The sequence below is a fragment of the Calidris pugnax genome, unplaced genomic scaffold (assembly GCF_001431845.1).
Source record: "Calidris pugnax isolate Ruff unplaced genomic scaffold, ASM143184v1 scaffold28, whole genome shotgun sequence".
Classification (NCBI taxonomy): Eukaryota; Metazoa; Chordata; class Aves; order Charadriiformes; family Scolopacidae; genus Calidris; species Calidris pugnax.
Genome location: NW_015090842.1, coordinates 14017183 through 14031032, shown reverse-complemented (window position 1 = coordinate 14031032; position 13850 = coordinate 14017183). Strand labels below are relative to the sequence as shown.

Here is a 13850-nt window from a genome sequence, read left to right as displayed (position 1 = left end):
AAGGAGTTGATGTTGGGTGTTAGGCCACGGGTCTACAAAATGTCATGTCACAAATGGGGCTCAAACTCTTCTCTGATATCTGGATGGTGGCCATGGACAGCCTGTCTGTCCAAAAGCTCTGCCTTCTGGGGAGCTGACTTTGCATCCCAGAATCTTTCCCAGATGCTTTCTGTGAACTGGGTACATTTCTGGTTTAAATTCATACGTTAGCCAAAACCCAACTGAATGAAGTAATAAATGACTGAAGCAATAAATCTGGGCTTAGAGACTAATTGAAAAAAGCATGCCATTGTTCAGAATTCAGTTTAATTCAAACAAAATATGGTACGGCCTTGATTTAGGAAAGCTCTTGAGTCCCCCTAGCTTTCCCAGCTGGGAGAGCACTGGAGTGTGTACCTACATCCCTCAGAATTGGTTTCCTTGGGGGTCTGTTAACAGCAGATTGGCTGAGCAAACTGCTAGAGAGTAACTCTAACATTGCAAGGCTTTATAGCTCCACACTCTTGGCTTAGTTTGGCAGGGATTGAGAAGTGGGATCACCCACAGCTGAGAGTCTTTCCTCTCCATAAGGTAACAATGATTATAAAGCAGAGCACTCATAGAAGGAAAAATGCATCTTGCCTGTGACAAATACTCATCTCCCTCCCATTCTTTCTTTTTTTTTTTAAGGCTCAGTGGCCTGTCCCCATTCCTGGGAGAAACAGACGCGGAGACGATGAATTATGTAGTCAATTGCAACTGGGATTTTGATGCAGAAGCATTTGAACAGCTATCAGAGGAAGCTAAAGACTTCATTTCCAGATTACTTGTGAAAGAGAAAAGGTACCTCTTTGTTTGATTGTGAGGACAGTAGCACCTAAGAACGTTAAGTTCCTCCTAGCCAACAATGTTTGGATTGCAGCCAACAATGAGAACTTACTACGTGACATTTTTGTGTGCTCTATCTGTGCTTGCTGGGCAGTTCCTCAGGGATTCAAAAGGCCCTATTTAAAAGAAAAATGGCTGTGTACCTTGACTGCAGGTAGTTGGTTTTCATGGTAACATCAACACAGGCAGAACAGAGGAAATCTGGGAGAATTTGCCGTCTTTAGTGTTCCTTCTCTGAGCAAAAGCAGTTTCTGTTGTTACTTTGGATTCTCACAAGCCCTGACACAAATTGCAATAACATCTCTTGAATGCCATGGAGGATAAATGGAAGCTGCAGCTGTGAAAATGTGCATTGTTCTCTTCTAAAGTGGTCTACATGCATTTGGTAGATATTAAAGAGCATTTGGGACTTAACTCTGCATGTGGCTTCTCGGCCTTGGCTCCACTGAAATGAGTGACTGCTCGTAGGGAACAAGAGAGAAGGAGGATGATGCTGATGTCAGACCATGGCTATGGGGCTGGGTAAGGGAGTAGAGAAGTGTTTCTCTTGCTGAGCAGTGATACAAAACTAATCAAAACAGGAAATGATGCGTACAGTAAAACAGATCGTGTGGTCGAGGGGAACTCAAAGGAGTGCTTAGAATATTAACGACTTCCACATCACTACCAAAATCAGACAAATCAGTTCTAGTAATAACTACATTTTGAACAATAAGTCTCATGAAATAATAAACTGAGCTTTAGCGTATTGTCAGCAGGAGACAGCAAAGGGCTCTGTCTCAGACTGTGATGGTGATTTGCTGTGAGACCGTAAAACTTTGCTTTGGAGTCTTCCATTTTTCTGTGCAATGGGAATAGATATTCCAGAGGGAGACGATGCTAGAAGCTGTGAATGAAAGGCTGCAAGAGTGGAGTATTGTCAGAGAGATGCAAAGAGCAATGATTAATTGGTTTAATTGTTCACAAGGTATAATGGGACAGCTCCCGGTGTCCTACAGAGTGGGCACCTTTGCCATGCTGGGACAGCAGGTCTGGCCTTGGGCAAGATCTGTACCTGCCTCCCCTGAAGAACTGAAACTAGATGTGAGCAGGCAGGAGCCTTCTTTTCATCATCTCCCCACTGACAGCTCAGACAAAGCTCAGGAGTTAGGCATAGGCTTGTTTTGGAAAAATGGCAAATTAAACATTTTTTCTCACCATCTCTCCCCTAAGATTTCCTCTATTACCATATAATTCTCAGTGTCTTTGGGATAGACCTTCACGTTTGGGCTCATTGTTGAATGCCAGGATATAATGCTTAGCTTGGTCCAAGTTTAGGGTGAATAGACAATTGTGCTTTTTAAATATGAGGCATGGAATAAGCCTGCACTATCAGGACAGGCAGATAACAGCACAGATATTATTTTTCTATATGCACTGATTCTCTTAGAGTTCTGCATTCACATAAAAAAATGATACATTAACTGATGAGCCTGGACAGCTGCTGCTTCAAAGAAAAAAACCACACCCCAACCCAAACCCTAAAAAGGCAAAATACAGTATTTAACCACAGCGTCATCAACCCACTGCAGATCCTCCAGAAGCTTTTCATACCACTCACCTTTCACACTGGCATTAGGATCCTGTGCACCAAGATTAACAGCATCTCAGGAGGTCTTTCCACACACTTGTGTTTGTTGATTTAAAGCAGCTGTTTGTTCATTTAAAGCAGTTTCTTTATCAAAAATATTGAGGACTACAGGGCACTGAGAGAACGGCAATGGGGGTAGCTGGAGTTACATGAAAGATTTCTCTCCTGCAGCTGCCGGATGAGTGCAACGCAGTGTCTGAAGCACGAGTGGTTAAACAACCTGCCTGCCAAAGCCAAGAAGTTCAAGCTTCGTCTGAGGTCCCAGTTGTTGCTGCAGAGTTACCTGACTCACAGAAAATGGAAGGTAAACACGTAAAGCCTGGCAAATCTACGTCCAGAGGGAACATCAGCTCCACACAGGCAGAGCTGTTCCCTCTTTTTCTGTATGATGGCTCACTTTTGTCCATGGGCTTCTCTCTTGTAAATATGAGGTTTGGAAGTCTATTTTCAATTGTAAATTAAATTTTTTCTCCTGCAGAATGATATTGATTCTGTTTTTAGCAAGTTTGGTTTCAATTTTTACTCCTCCTGAGTGGTGTTTAGAAGTTTTACCTTTTTTTTTTTTTTATCTTTGCGAGTTCAGAGACTTCAGATGCTACTTCGCTGATATTAAATGTTCTTTCTCTTCATGTTGGAGAGACCCACTGACAGCAGTTGGGTTGTTCTGTTGTCACTATGGAATAGGGTTACAACGTAAGGCAGTTTTGTGCCTCCCATTGCAGGGAGGAGGAGTCTGGGAAAGAGAAAAAAATATGCTCAAACCCATCCAGAGAGCCCTTCAGGACCTTTCTCATAATCCCATCCTCCTTCAGAACTAATTTTTGCATGAAAAAAGTGATAGATAAGAATTTCTATAAAAGCCTGTATTGGATTGTAGGTAATTGATCCTGGAAGGTGAACACAGTGATGCTGTTACAAAGAAGTGTGTGGAAACGTGAGGAAAACTCAGGAGCATTTCCTTTTCTTTTGTCCCTGGAGAGCTGTAATTCCTTGCCAAGGAGTTAAACTAGAGGCTTATGATTTTTTCCACTTCTGCACCACTTGCATTGTAAAAAATACATAATCTAAAGATGTGTCACTGTACAATTCATCATAATGCTGCAGAAGTTGACAGTACCACCAGCCTGTTCTGCAGTAATCAGTGGTTCCCCAATACAAAGCTGATCTATGCTGCAGGCTACACAGGTGTGGGTCACTGGGAGGTAGATGGATTTACCATGAAGAAAACCTCATGTTAGCCTCAGAGAAGGTCCTTTACTGCAGTTGTACTCACACTTGGACTATTCTGTTTTGTTGACAGAAACATTTTTATGTGGTGGCTGCTGCTAACAGGCTGAAGAGATTTCAGAGTACATCTGTCAAGCTTGAATGAGCTTGTATGAAGCATTGACCACTCCTGGAGATGGACATGAAGCCATGGGACTCAGTATCTTCAATAATTTTCTATGCTTTTGGTTTTACAACATAAGGTTTTGGGTCTATCCTCCTCAAATACTATGTGTGTTAGTGTTAAGGTTCCAGAAGTGCCTCAAGGCAGAGGCACTGGAATAATTTCTAAAAGCAGAAGCTACCTTGTTTGTTTTTACAAGCTTTCAGTTGTTGTACACAGTGATGGAAAGACATGGTTGTTATTGCTGATTTCTCGCTGAAGGCCTTGATTCTGCCGAGTGTTGTTGGTGTGTTTACACCAGAAAACATCATCCCAGTTTCCTGGTTTCTCACACTAAGGATGGGATCTCTAAAGACTTTCTTCATGACTGTACGTCATCAGTTTTAGAGCACTGCCACAACAGTGGCATGATTTTCCCCTTGGGTGTTTGTTACTTAAAACAAAAGGTATCGGATATCCTTTTCTTCTATATTTTTCCCAGAAAGATTAGGTTTTTTTCCTCCAAACATGATGATTCAGTGCAACTACTCAAAGTGGAATGGTTTTGGTTTGTTGACTTTTTTATTCTACCCTCTCCTTTAAAAAAGTCACTGCATAGTTAGGAAATACAAGGAATCCTGGTTTGAAGCAACTTAAGTCTGTCGTTGTCGATCCATTGCTGCTTTTTCTAAGGGTAAGTTGAATTTAGCTGAATTAATTGAACTTCTGGAAGAAAACAGCTGAAATAGCCACAAATAAAAATTGCATAATGACTGTTGAGCCTGTGGATAAAGATTTTTGTGTTGTCCAGAAAGAATAGGTTTCCCAATGTAAGTGCTTCTCATTGACTGTGACTGCAGCCCTTTTCTTAAGTTTTAATTAGGGGATTTTATTTTCCTGACAATTTTAATGAAGTCTGAGAAGTTGATATGGTGTGATATGCAAAATAGGTTTTATTGCTGTTGAGTGGCAGGGAAATAGTGCATTGGCAGGCTCTCCCTATAGCTCTGGGAGGATGCTGAAGCCCTTTTTTCCTCCACTTTGCTCTTAAACGTTAAATGTTTTCTTCACGATACTAACTTATTTTGGATTTTAAACTTTTTCCTGATGTATAAAGAGTTGGAGCCACTTACAATATCTCAGCTAAAAGTATTAACATTATTTATTAAACCTGTGATTTCCTTCATTCCTGTTCTAGATTCTGCAATACTCAGTGTGAGTTGGATGGGCTCTGAGGAAAAACTAATACCAGTAAAACTAGCTTTGCAGCAAAGGCAGCAAACCACTGCAAAGCTCTCTCTAACTTTATGGACTTTCACGTCTCTTGAATTAGCAGATGTGTTGGTTGCTAATAAAGAGGTTTGTAAGAGTGGCTTCCCCTGGTCTTAGTTATCTTTTCCACTGTAGTGCTTCTCTCTTTTTGTAGCCCTGAGTCCTGGACTTCTGCAGCACTTCCAGAATTCAGACAAAGAATTATTAAAATCAAGTGAAATAATCTTGACAATGTATCACCTTCTGTGAAGGCCCACTTTTGTTCGTGTTTTCCTTCCACAGTGGTTCTGCATGCTAAATGTGATTATATTAATTGGTCTGTATATTTCTGAATTAATACTAATAAATTCCATTAAAGTGGAAGAACAAGTCTATTCCTCAATTTTTTGTTTAAACCATTTCACCAAACCTGAAAGCATCTCCGAGTAGGTCTCAACAGAATGTGAATGTATGAGGTGGGATTCTCTCCCATCCTGAGGACCTGTATGTGATCAGGCTTTAAAAGGCAGACATTTAGTTAAGAGCTCTTACTCAGTGTGGGTTAATTGTCCAGTATTTTCCTGCACATCAGGCATTTGTTGGGAGTCCATTCCCTGATAGTTACTGTTACATTTCTTTATCTCAGAACTCGCATCTGGAACGAAATTAGTTCTTGCGAATTAAAGCTAAGTTGGCTTCAAGTGATTTCCTCTTTTTTATGCATTGGGAGAAGTGGTGAAAGGAAAATGTCTGGTAAGTTTTAATTTTCCTGTTACTGTGTGCTGCTTCCTCTGGTTTTTTTAAGAGGGTAACATTCGGATGCTCTCTGTCGTCTTCTTGTGGTGTAACCCCAGCCGGCAGCCACAACCTCGCTCCCCCCAGTTGTGATGGAAGAAAGAGTCAGAAGAGTAAAAGTGAGAAAACTCCTGGGCTGAGATAAAGACAGCTTAATAAGTAAAGCAAACCCCACGCATGCAAGCAGAGCAAAACAAGGAATTAATTCACTACTTCCCATGGGCAGGTAGGTGTTCAGCCGTCCCCAGGAAAGCTGGGCTCGAATGTCCCCCTTTCCTGCTTCCCCCAGAGCATGATGAGCATGGTATGGACTATCCCTTTGGTCAGTTGGGGTCAGCTGTCCCACCTGTGTCCCCTCCCAACTCCTTGTGCCCCTCACCCTGCTCCCTACTGGGGCAGTGTGGCCCTGAGAGTTTAGTAACAACTAAAGCCACCAGTGAGCTATCATCACCCTTTGTCATCCCAAATCCAAACCAGAGCCCAACACCAGCTGCTAGTAAGAAAGTTAACTCCCTCCCAGGCAAAACCATGACACTGGTACATATTTCCTCTCTATTTTCTACAAAGAGAAGGTGCACCTGGCCACCAGCATTATTATTTTGTTCCTAATAGAAAGCAATCCCTTTACATTTGGCAGCCATCACGTGGTTCTGCAGTACAGTGAAACTCACCCCTGCAGCCTCGGGGGATGTCCTGTGCATTTTGCTTTGGGGGCTCTACAAAAAAGGCTAAAAGGACCAAGCACAGGTGACCTGTAAGTATGACAAAAAGAACTGGACCCATACACTGATACCTAAAGCACTTAATGTGATAGTTGATACCAATCCTGGTACAATCCGTGTCACCCAAGTGAGCAGGGAGGTGTTAAATACTGTTTAAGCCATTAAAATACTGTTGAGAAGCATTTCAAATCTAAATGTTCAGAGATAATTTATCTTGCTTCATATGGACACTTGAGGTTTTCTACGGTGTTCTGAAACAAGGGTTTATGAAAGTTAACTTCTCTTTGCACACCCCAGGCAGAAAACGTGCAAGAGAAATGGGGAGAAGACTAAATGGGTTTTATTATTTGCCCTGCACTGCAAAAAGTTGTAATTTTTCTTCCAAAAAAAAAATAAAAAATAGTTAACATAAACTGCAGTTTGAGTAGCTGGGATGGAAGTGTAGGGCTGCAGAAGTTGCCTCTAAGAACTACAGGGCAGGGCACTCTGTGCTCTTTACAAGTTTATGTGTGAGATGCAAAATCCTGTATTAATACCCAGACAAGATCCTTGTCCCCTGGATCTCTTCCTTCTTAAAGCACAGACATCTCCTGTGTGGCTTTTATTTTGTGTTCTAAGGGTTTATATATGACAAGTGCCAAAAACCTGATGTCATAATACAGAGCTTTTCTTTCCGGTATTTTTATTGTTTCTTGAAATATTTGGGACCCCTTACAAACACGAGAGACTTCAGTCCCACACAGGTCATAAAAACAAGTCACATTCAGTGACTAAACAATATTTCTTCTACAGTAAAAAAAAAAATAAAATAAAAAAATCGGTTGTAATTCCTCTGCTGGTTTTGCAGTTTAACAAGGCACCGTTGGTCCCCTCCCTCTTTTTTTCCCTGACTGCTTCCATCCAGGGGCCCAAGGACATATAACTTACAACTTCATTACACTTAGCACATCACTAGAAGTTACCTGCTTCCTGCAGCAACAGAATGAAGCCGTTGTACCACCTAATGCCACAGCTGCTCAGGTACCAGCCTGGCACGGAGTCAGACAAGCTCCTTGTAAAATCACCTCAACTCTGGTGTCATTTACTAAAAGTAACATTCTTAAATACTTAAAAACTAACTAATAAAATCAGCTGGCTACCAGGCAGCCATCACTGATAATGCTACTGGAACTCTTGTTAGAGCAGACGGGGGGGTTAAAATTAGGAGCAAGCAGCAGTGGTATTACTTGGTGGCACTACAGAGACAGTACCCCTACTTGTCTTTTGGGCCTTAGCAGCATTTTCTAGGATTTTCTTTTTCCATTCTTCATAGTCTTGCTTTGTTTCTGTCTTTGGCCGTTTACATGGCATCTCCTCTTCATCTTCAGGTCCTGTGAGAGAAGGAGAAAGTCCGTGACAGGCAATGATGAGCAATATGTTGCTGGGAATAATCATGGCAGGAAGGAAATGTACAGACAGGTCTGTTCCTGTGTTATCTAATCCCCTTTTGCTGCTCCCCTCCCCTACCAGAACAGTCACCTTTTCACCTCCGTGTCTGAATGCAAGAGTTGTCCTTAATTCTACCAGGACTACTCGCTATAAACACCATTATGTGTCTCCTGGCTTCTCTTTGTCCCTTCATTAGCCAGTGGTTTGCAGAATGCAGTAGCTGCTGGGAACTGAATGTTATGGTTTATTACACAACTAAAACATTGAGCAGCACTAAAGCTGGGACCTGCTCTGGTGAGGTGATTTTAGTTCACAGCTAAACACAACTTACCATCTTCCTTCTCCCAGTGCTCCAGGTCGGTCTGCAAGCTTTCAGGTGTCTCTGCAGCCACTGGAATGTCTTCTTCTAAAAAAATAAGTAAGTTGCTTTACTTCTGAACGGTGTTTGGGGCCCCACAGGTGGTGTTCTACACGCAATTCTTTGGCAGCAGTGCCACCTTCCAGAAGTATTGTCTCCCACTCAGGGCAGGTCCCTGGTCCAGCCTGATGGCCAAGCTCTACGTGCAGAGGTGCAGGCACACCCTGAGGGTTGCATGGACTGGTTGGCTGCTTTAACTAGTGCTGCTGCTGCATTTGTTCATACCCCAAAACCACACTGCTACCCTGCTTGACTACTCAGGCAGGATTCTCAGTTATATTTTTCTCCTTCTATCCCATTTCCACACTTTGTATTTCAGATGCCCACAACGCGCTGGGGGCTGTCCAAGTGCACACTCTTCCCTGAACTGATCCAGAACCTTCATGATATGAAGTTTGAAGACAGGGTGAAGGAGGGGTACTGTCAGTGGGACAGTCGGAAGGAAAGCCGGAGAAAGGAGAAAGGAGGCAAGTAGGAAGGAGCAGAGATATAAGGACAGGAAAATGTGTGTCGTATTTCCATTTTCTTCCTCCACAAAAAGAAGTGGAGAGAGCTGCAGGTTCAGGACCAGGTCAGAAAAGTTCCTCAGCCATATGTGGAGGGATGGTGTCAGGTAATGGCTGAATTACTACCAGAAGAGCAAGGCTTAGGCTTGTTAATCCTGCAGTGGGGGAAAGGAAAACACAGAAGTGAGTCAGTCCAAGCAGCAGAGAGGTAGCAAGATGTTTATGTTAATTTGTGTGTCATGTTGCCATGTTAACGGGATGTAGAAAGCAAGCAAGGAGGAGGAATTCAAGATAGGTCAGGTAGTATGGGAGAAGCAAGGAAGAAATTGCAGCAGCAGAGAATGTAAGGAACAGTGAGCATTTGAGAAGAGAGGAAAATATTTATTTTTGGCCTTGACATAAGCTAAGCTGTTTTGACTTCCCCAGAAGGAATCACTGTGACTGGGAACTGGGCTATGGAAAACATGTTGGAATGGATGGGCAGGTTTGACTGAAAGGGAACGGCTGAAAGTGATCAGAACAAAATCACCAGTGGAGAAGGAGGGGGCACTGTGAGGCCAGGTGATGGGTATGCTGTGGTACAGGGATAAAGCCAAAAAACTTACTGCTGAGTTGCTGGCTTATCTTCTCCAGCTGATTGCACAGCCGGTCAAATATTGCTTTTTTCACCCCAGATGTGGCCAACATTTTATTTTTTTCCACTTTTAGCTTCAAACACCTGCAAGAAAAAGTTATCTCTGTACAAAGCAATACTCAAGCAACTATCACTCAGACGAGGTGACATTTACTATACCAACACTGCCTGTGAGAGTCAGGAAGGTAGACCTGAGTTTTTGTCCTATCTAATCCTTGTCTCACTCAGAAACCAGTTGATACAACTCAGAAATTCAGACCCTGGGTTAGTTCAAGTTACATGAGGAAATTCTTTCAGGAAAAGGTACTTTTCAGATTTTGAGAGAACCTGGACAAAATCCCACTACTAGAAAAAGATGAATGGGACCCCTGTGTCAAGAGAACATCTGTCAGGAGCCGAGCAACTACACAGCACCTGAATCACTTTATAAGACTGTTACAAGGTGTAATACTGATAAAGAAAGGGTTGATAGACTCGTGCTCCTGACACCCAGCTGCCAAGCTGATGCAGGCCTTTCGATCCATCTCCCAAAGCTTTTTCCTTCTTCAGAATGGCTGCTTCTTGGTGCTCAGAAGTAAGCCAGTAGCCGTTCTTCCACCTTGAGCACTATCTCACTAAAAGCCACTTTTTGCTTTGTGCCCAGCTCAAATCTATCCTGACAAGGGAAAAAAAAAAATTCCCACTAAATCTGAAAATGTTACTAGGGAAAGATATTATGCTGGTTAGGCTGAGAGGAAGGAGGGTGAAGTGCAAAACACTAACAGAAGTTCTACAGCCACTGCCATGGAATTACCCACAGCATCCACTTATGGGAAGGGAAGACAAGTTTCATTTATTTTACGATAAATAACTCAAAATCTTTTCTGTATATTTGATGTAATACTTCTGCTTTCTCCTGAAGGCAAAGGCAGTATAGGTTGGAGACAAGGCCTGGTTTGTGACAGCTGTCCCCATTTCCAGGACCAGGGCAGCAAGATGGACTAAGCAAGACCCTGCAGACTATTCAGACACGCTGAATGAATCAGCTGCTAACACTGCAGGCACTGTTTCGGCTCGGTGTCTCACAAAGCATTTAAGCCCATAAAAGATCCCTCAAGCTCTACTCACCTGCATGCAGTGAATAGTGCAGCTGTTATAAACAGTGGTTTTGAGAAATCAAGGTCCTTTTGCTGTGCTTCAGAGAGGCTGGATTCATACCTAAAGAACAGCAATAAGAGAGAGAACTGTATAATGCATTTGCCTCCAATGAAGCTGTTGAAATGAAGTTGTCACGTGGTACTCGGCAGTTGAACAGGTCTCCTCTTAGATCACTTGGTCCTTTGCAACCCAGTCAAGCAGAAACAGCTGCTACTGGCTGAGAAGAGCAAGAGAGACTAGGGAACAGAAGGGAATCAAGATGACCTCCTACTTTTGAATTAAGGTTATTTTAAATTAGGGATCTGGATCTAGGCATGTCAGTAAAATCTACTTCTTGTGCTGCCCATCCACACAGCACTTTTATGTCTACCTCACATCAAAAAGTTACAATAAGATGCTTTGCATAAATCCATCCTATAATAGAGGGTAGAATTACAGTTTCTCTGATTTCTCTAATATGTATATTACACCGATGAAGGCTTAAATATAAGAAGTGATGTGACAGATGTGCAGCACTAAAGAAGAATTAAGTTTTTTCTTGTCCAACTGTCCCCGAGCTATTTTTTTTTCAGTTTGTAGCACGGACAAGCACACACAGCCTTTGTTCACTGACCTGCAACTCAGGAAATTCTACATCCCTAACAGCATTTAAACATGAGCTGTCAGGGTGACAGCACTCCAGAACAGAACTCTTCAGTGATTGTAACACATACTTTAACAAGAGCAGGGTGCAAAATTTTAGTGAAATCTGTTGAATGTCCATTGAAGTGTTCCATCTATTGTTTTGACAGATAAAGTGCATTGTAAGAGATCTGCTCCTCCAGGAGGGAGGATTGGTTTCTGCTGAGCGTTACATCTGAACTGTGACATGATCCACAGTTAAATGGAAGACAAGGTAACACTATGGACAAATACAGGGACTAAGAGTCCTACATTTTCCATACTATTCCCAGTTGAAGAACCAGGACTCAGACAATGACTTACTGAGATGCCCACACTCAAGTCTTTCTGATGTGTCTTCTAAAAAAGTGGCCTAGACAAATCACTGGAGTGTCAGTGCTAACAACTCACTCAGCACATCAGTGGGAGATACCTGGCCCTTCAAACCATCGAGCTCTTTACAGACCTTCACACAACAAAGAATCTTACTAGTGGTTACCAGTGTGCTCGCGAGAGCTTCCTCACCTCTGCAGTATTTTTGAAGCAGTGCCCACTGCCTCTGTGCAGCAGAATTGCACAGCCAAGTCTCGCATTCCCAGCCTGGGGTTCACCTCTAGCAAACACTCCAAAGACTTCATGGAGCTCTGGTAGGTCGTCTTGTTCAAACCGGAGAGTTTAACAAAATAGCTCTTTCAAGAAGACAAAGACAAACCCCAAGAATTAGCGAGATTCCTTCCTAACATCTTATTCAGGCAACCAAAACAGACTAGGGAGAAACTGCACGACATCATAAAATAAAGTTCCATTGCTATATTAAACAAATTTGTGCAATGAATAGTGTAAGCTTTGACTGCACACAGAAAGATTAACCACCTAGGAATGTCACATCTTGTAATGTGGTGTTATTTTCAGACCGTTTAACGGAAGCGAGGTTTGTCTTTTCCATACCTGACGTGGCCCTTTTATTACAAGGTGGTTGAAAACAAAGATAACTAAGATCTGGGCAGCTTGAGGAGCTGACCAATACTTTCATGTTGTTCCTCATGGGGTCAGGTCCAATTAAGTTCTTCTTTGTCTGTGAACTGACAATCAAGAACATCTTGTACCAGACATTACTTTGGCAGCTCAGTGCCATTTACCTGGCAAGTCTGCAGGTGGAGGTTTACAGGCACCACCACAGAGAGGGATTCCTCGCAGCCACAGCCTCCTTTCCTCAGTAAAAGGGACAGATATTAAATTTAACATTCTTGCTGGTAGCTATTTGTTGCTGAAAGCGCTGAAATTATAACAGAGCAAGCTCAACTTGTGAAGTCACTATGACACAGCTCACTTTGCTTTGTTTCAAACTCTGAGTAGTGAGAGCTCTAACTCTGTCCAGCAGCACGGGTGGGGTGGTGGTACTTATTGCTGTCCCTTTCCTGCCCCCAACGGCACTACCCAGAGCAGTGATTTCAGTGGAGGGATGGAGGCAGCCGGGTCACACGCCGTCTCTTACTTTGTCCACGGGCAGTTTCATGAAGGCAGCTGCCAGGTCCAGGCACATCACCGCACTGCTCGTCGCCGTCATCTGGGCCATCAGCCCCGTGCATTTCACCTGGCACAGCCGCAGGTACTCTTCAGCTTTTCTGCCAAAACACCCAGCACACCGAGCCCCCGTTAACACCACACAGAATCACAGAAACTTCACGGTTGGAAGGGACCTTTGAGATCATCAAGTCCAACCACAAAAAAAAAGGAAAAAAAAAAAAACCCAGAAAAAAACCCCAAACCCCCACCACACCCACCCACAAACAGACACAACCCAACATCCTGGGCACTAGAGCATGCCCTGAAGTGCCGTGTCTACACGTTTCTTCAGTACCTCCAGGGATGGCGACCCCACCACCTCCCTGGGCAGGCTGTTCCAGTGCCTGACCACCTTCTCAGTAAAATAATTCTTCCCAATATCTAATCTAAACCTCCCCTGCCCCAACTCCAGACCATTTCCTCTGCTCCTGTCGTTGGATCCTAAGCCGGTGCGAGCGGCGGGGCAGGACCCGGCCCGAGGCCCACCCTGAGGGGCAGCTGAGGGAAAAGGGGGAACCCCAGGCCCCTCCGTGCCCCAGGTTGGCCCAGGCCGGCGCCTCACGGACAGGCCCACTCACCCTGCCGTAACCGGGACCACCACGGGGCCCCTTCTCCGCAGAGGAAGGCACCAATCCCCCCCAGCTACCCCCCCGGCGGTACCTGACGACGGCGGGCTCGGCCAGGCCCAGCCGTGCGGCCAGGCGCCTCACCGCGCCGCGCTCCATGCCGCCTCCCTCCCGCCCGCGCTCGCAGCCCGCTCCGGCAGCCGACTGGGCGGCGCGGCCGCCAATCATCCCCCTCTAGCGCCAATCAGCCTGGAGAGGGGCCACTTCCTCGGAGCGGACCAATGGGAAGGGCGGCGCGGCG

General features: G+C 44.1%; 2 protein-coding genes across 6 annotated transcripts in view; one reads left to right on the top strand and one right to left on the bottom strand.

Annotated features, from left to right (window-relative positions):
* Window positions 1-5507, top strand: part of MYLK3 (myosin light chain kinase 3) — a 36988-nt gene extending 31481 nt beyond the window's left edge. For all 4 annotated transcript variants that reach the window (XM_014942250.1, XM_014942249.1, XM_014942248.1 and 1 more), the window contains 3 exons: window positions 670-822; window positions 2669-2801; window positions 3798-5507. In XM_014942250.1, the coding sequence (XP_014797736.1) occupies window positions 670-822; window positions 2669-2801; window positions 3798-3869 (358 nt within the window). In that variant the 3' untranslated portion in view covers window positions 3870-5507. The remainder of the gene's footprint in view (window positions 1-669; window positions 823-2668; window positions 2802-3797) is intronic.
* A 1792-nt stretch (window positions 5508-7299) lies between these two features.
* Window positions 7300-13732, bottom strand: ORC6 (origin recognition complex subunit 6). 2 transcript variants are annotated; one of them, XM_014942252.1, is made up of 7 exons: window positions 13644-13732; window positions 12913-13042; window positions 11943-12106; window positions 10728-10817; window positions 9592-9704; window positions 8394-8468; window positions 7300-8004 (listed from the first exon to the last, which is right to left on the bottom strand). In XM_014942252.1, exons 1-7 carry the CDS (start codon window positions 13706-13708, stop codon window positions 7835-7837), a joined length of 807 nt encoding a protein of 268 aa, XP_014797738.1. In that variant the 5' UTR covers window positions 13709-13732; the 3' UTR covers window positions 7300-7834. The 2 variants fall into 2 exon arrangements, with proteins under 2 accessions (XP_014797738.1, XP_014797739.1); XM_014942253.1 differs by lacking the exons at window positions 7300-8004; window positions 8394-8468 and adding an exon at window positions 8476-9141.
* Between the last annotated feature and the right edge of the window lie 118 nt (window positions 13733-13850).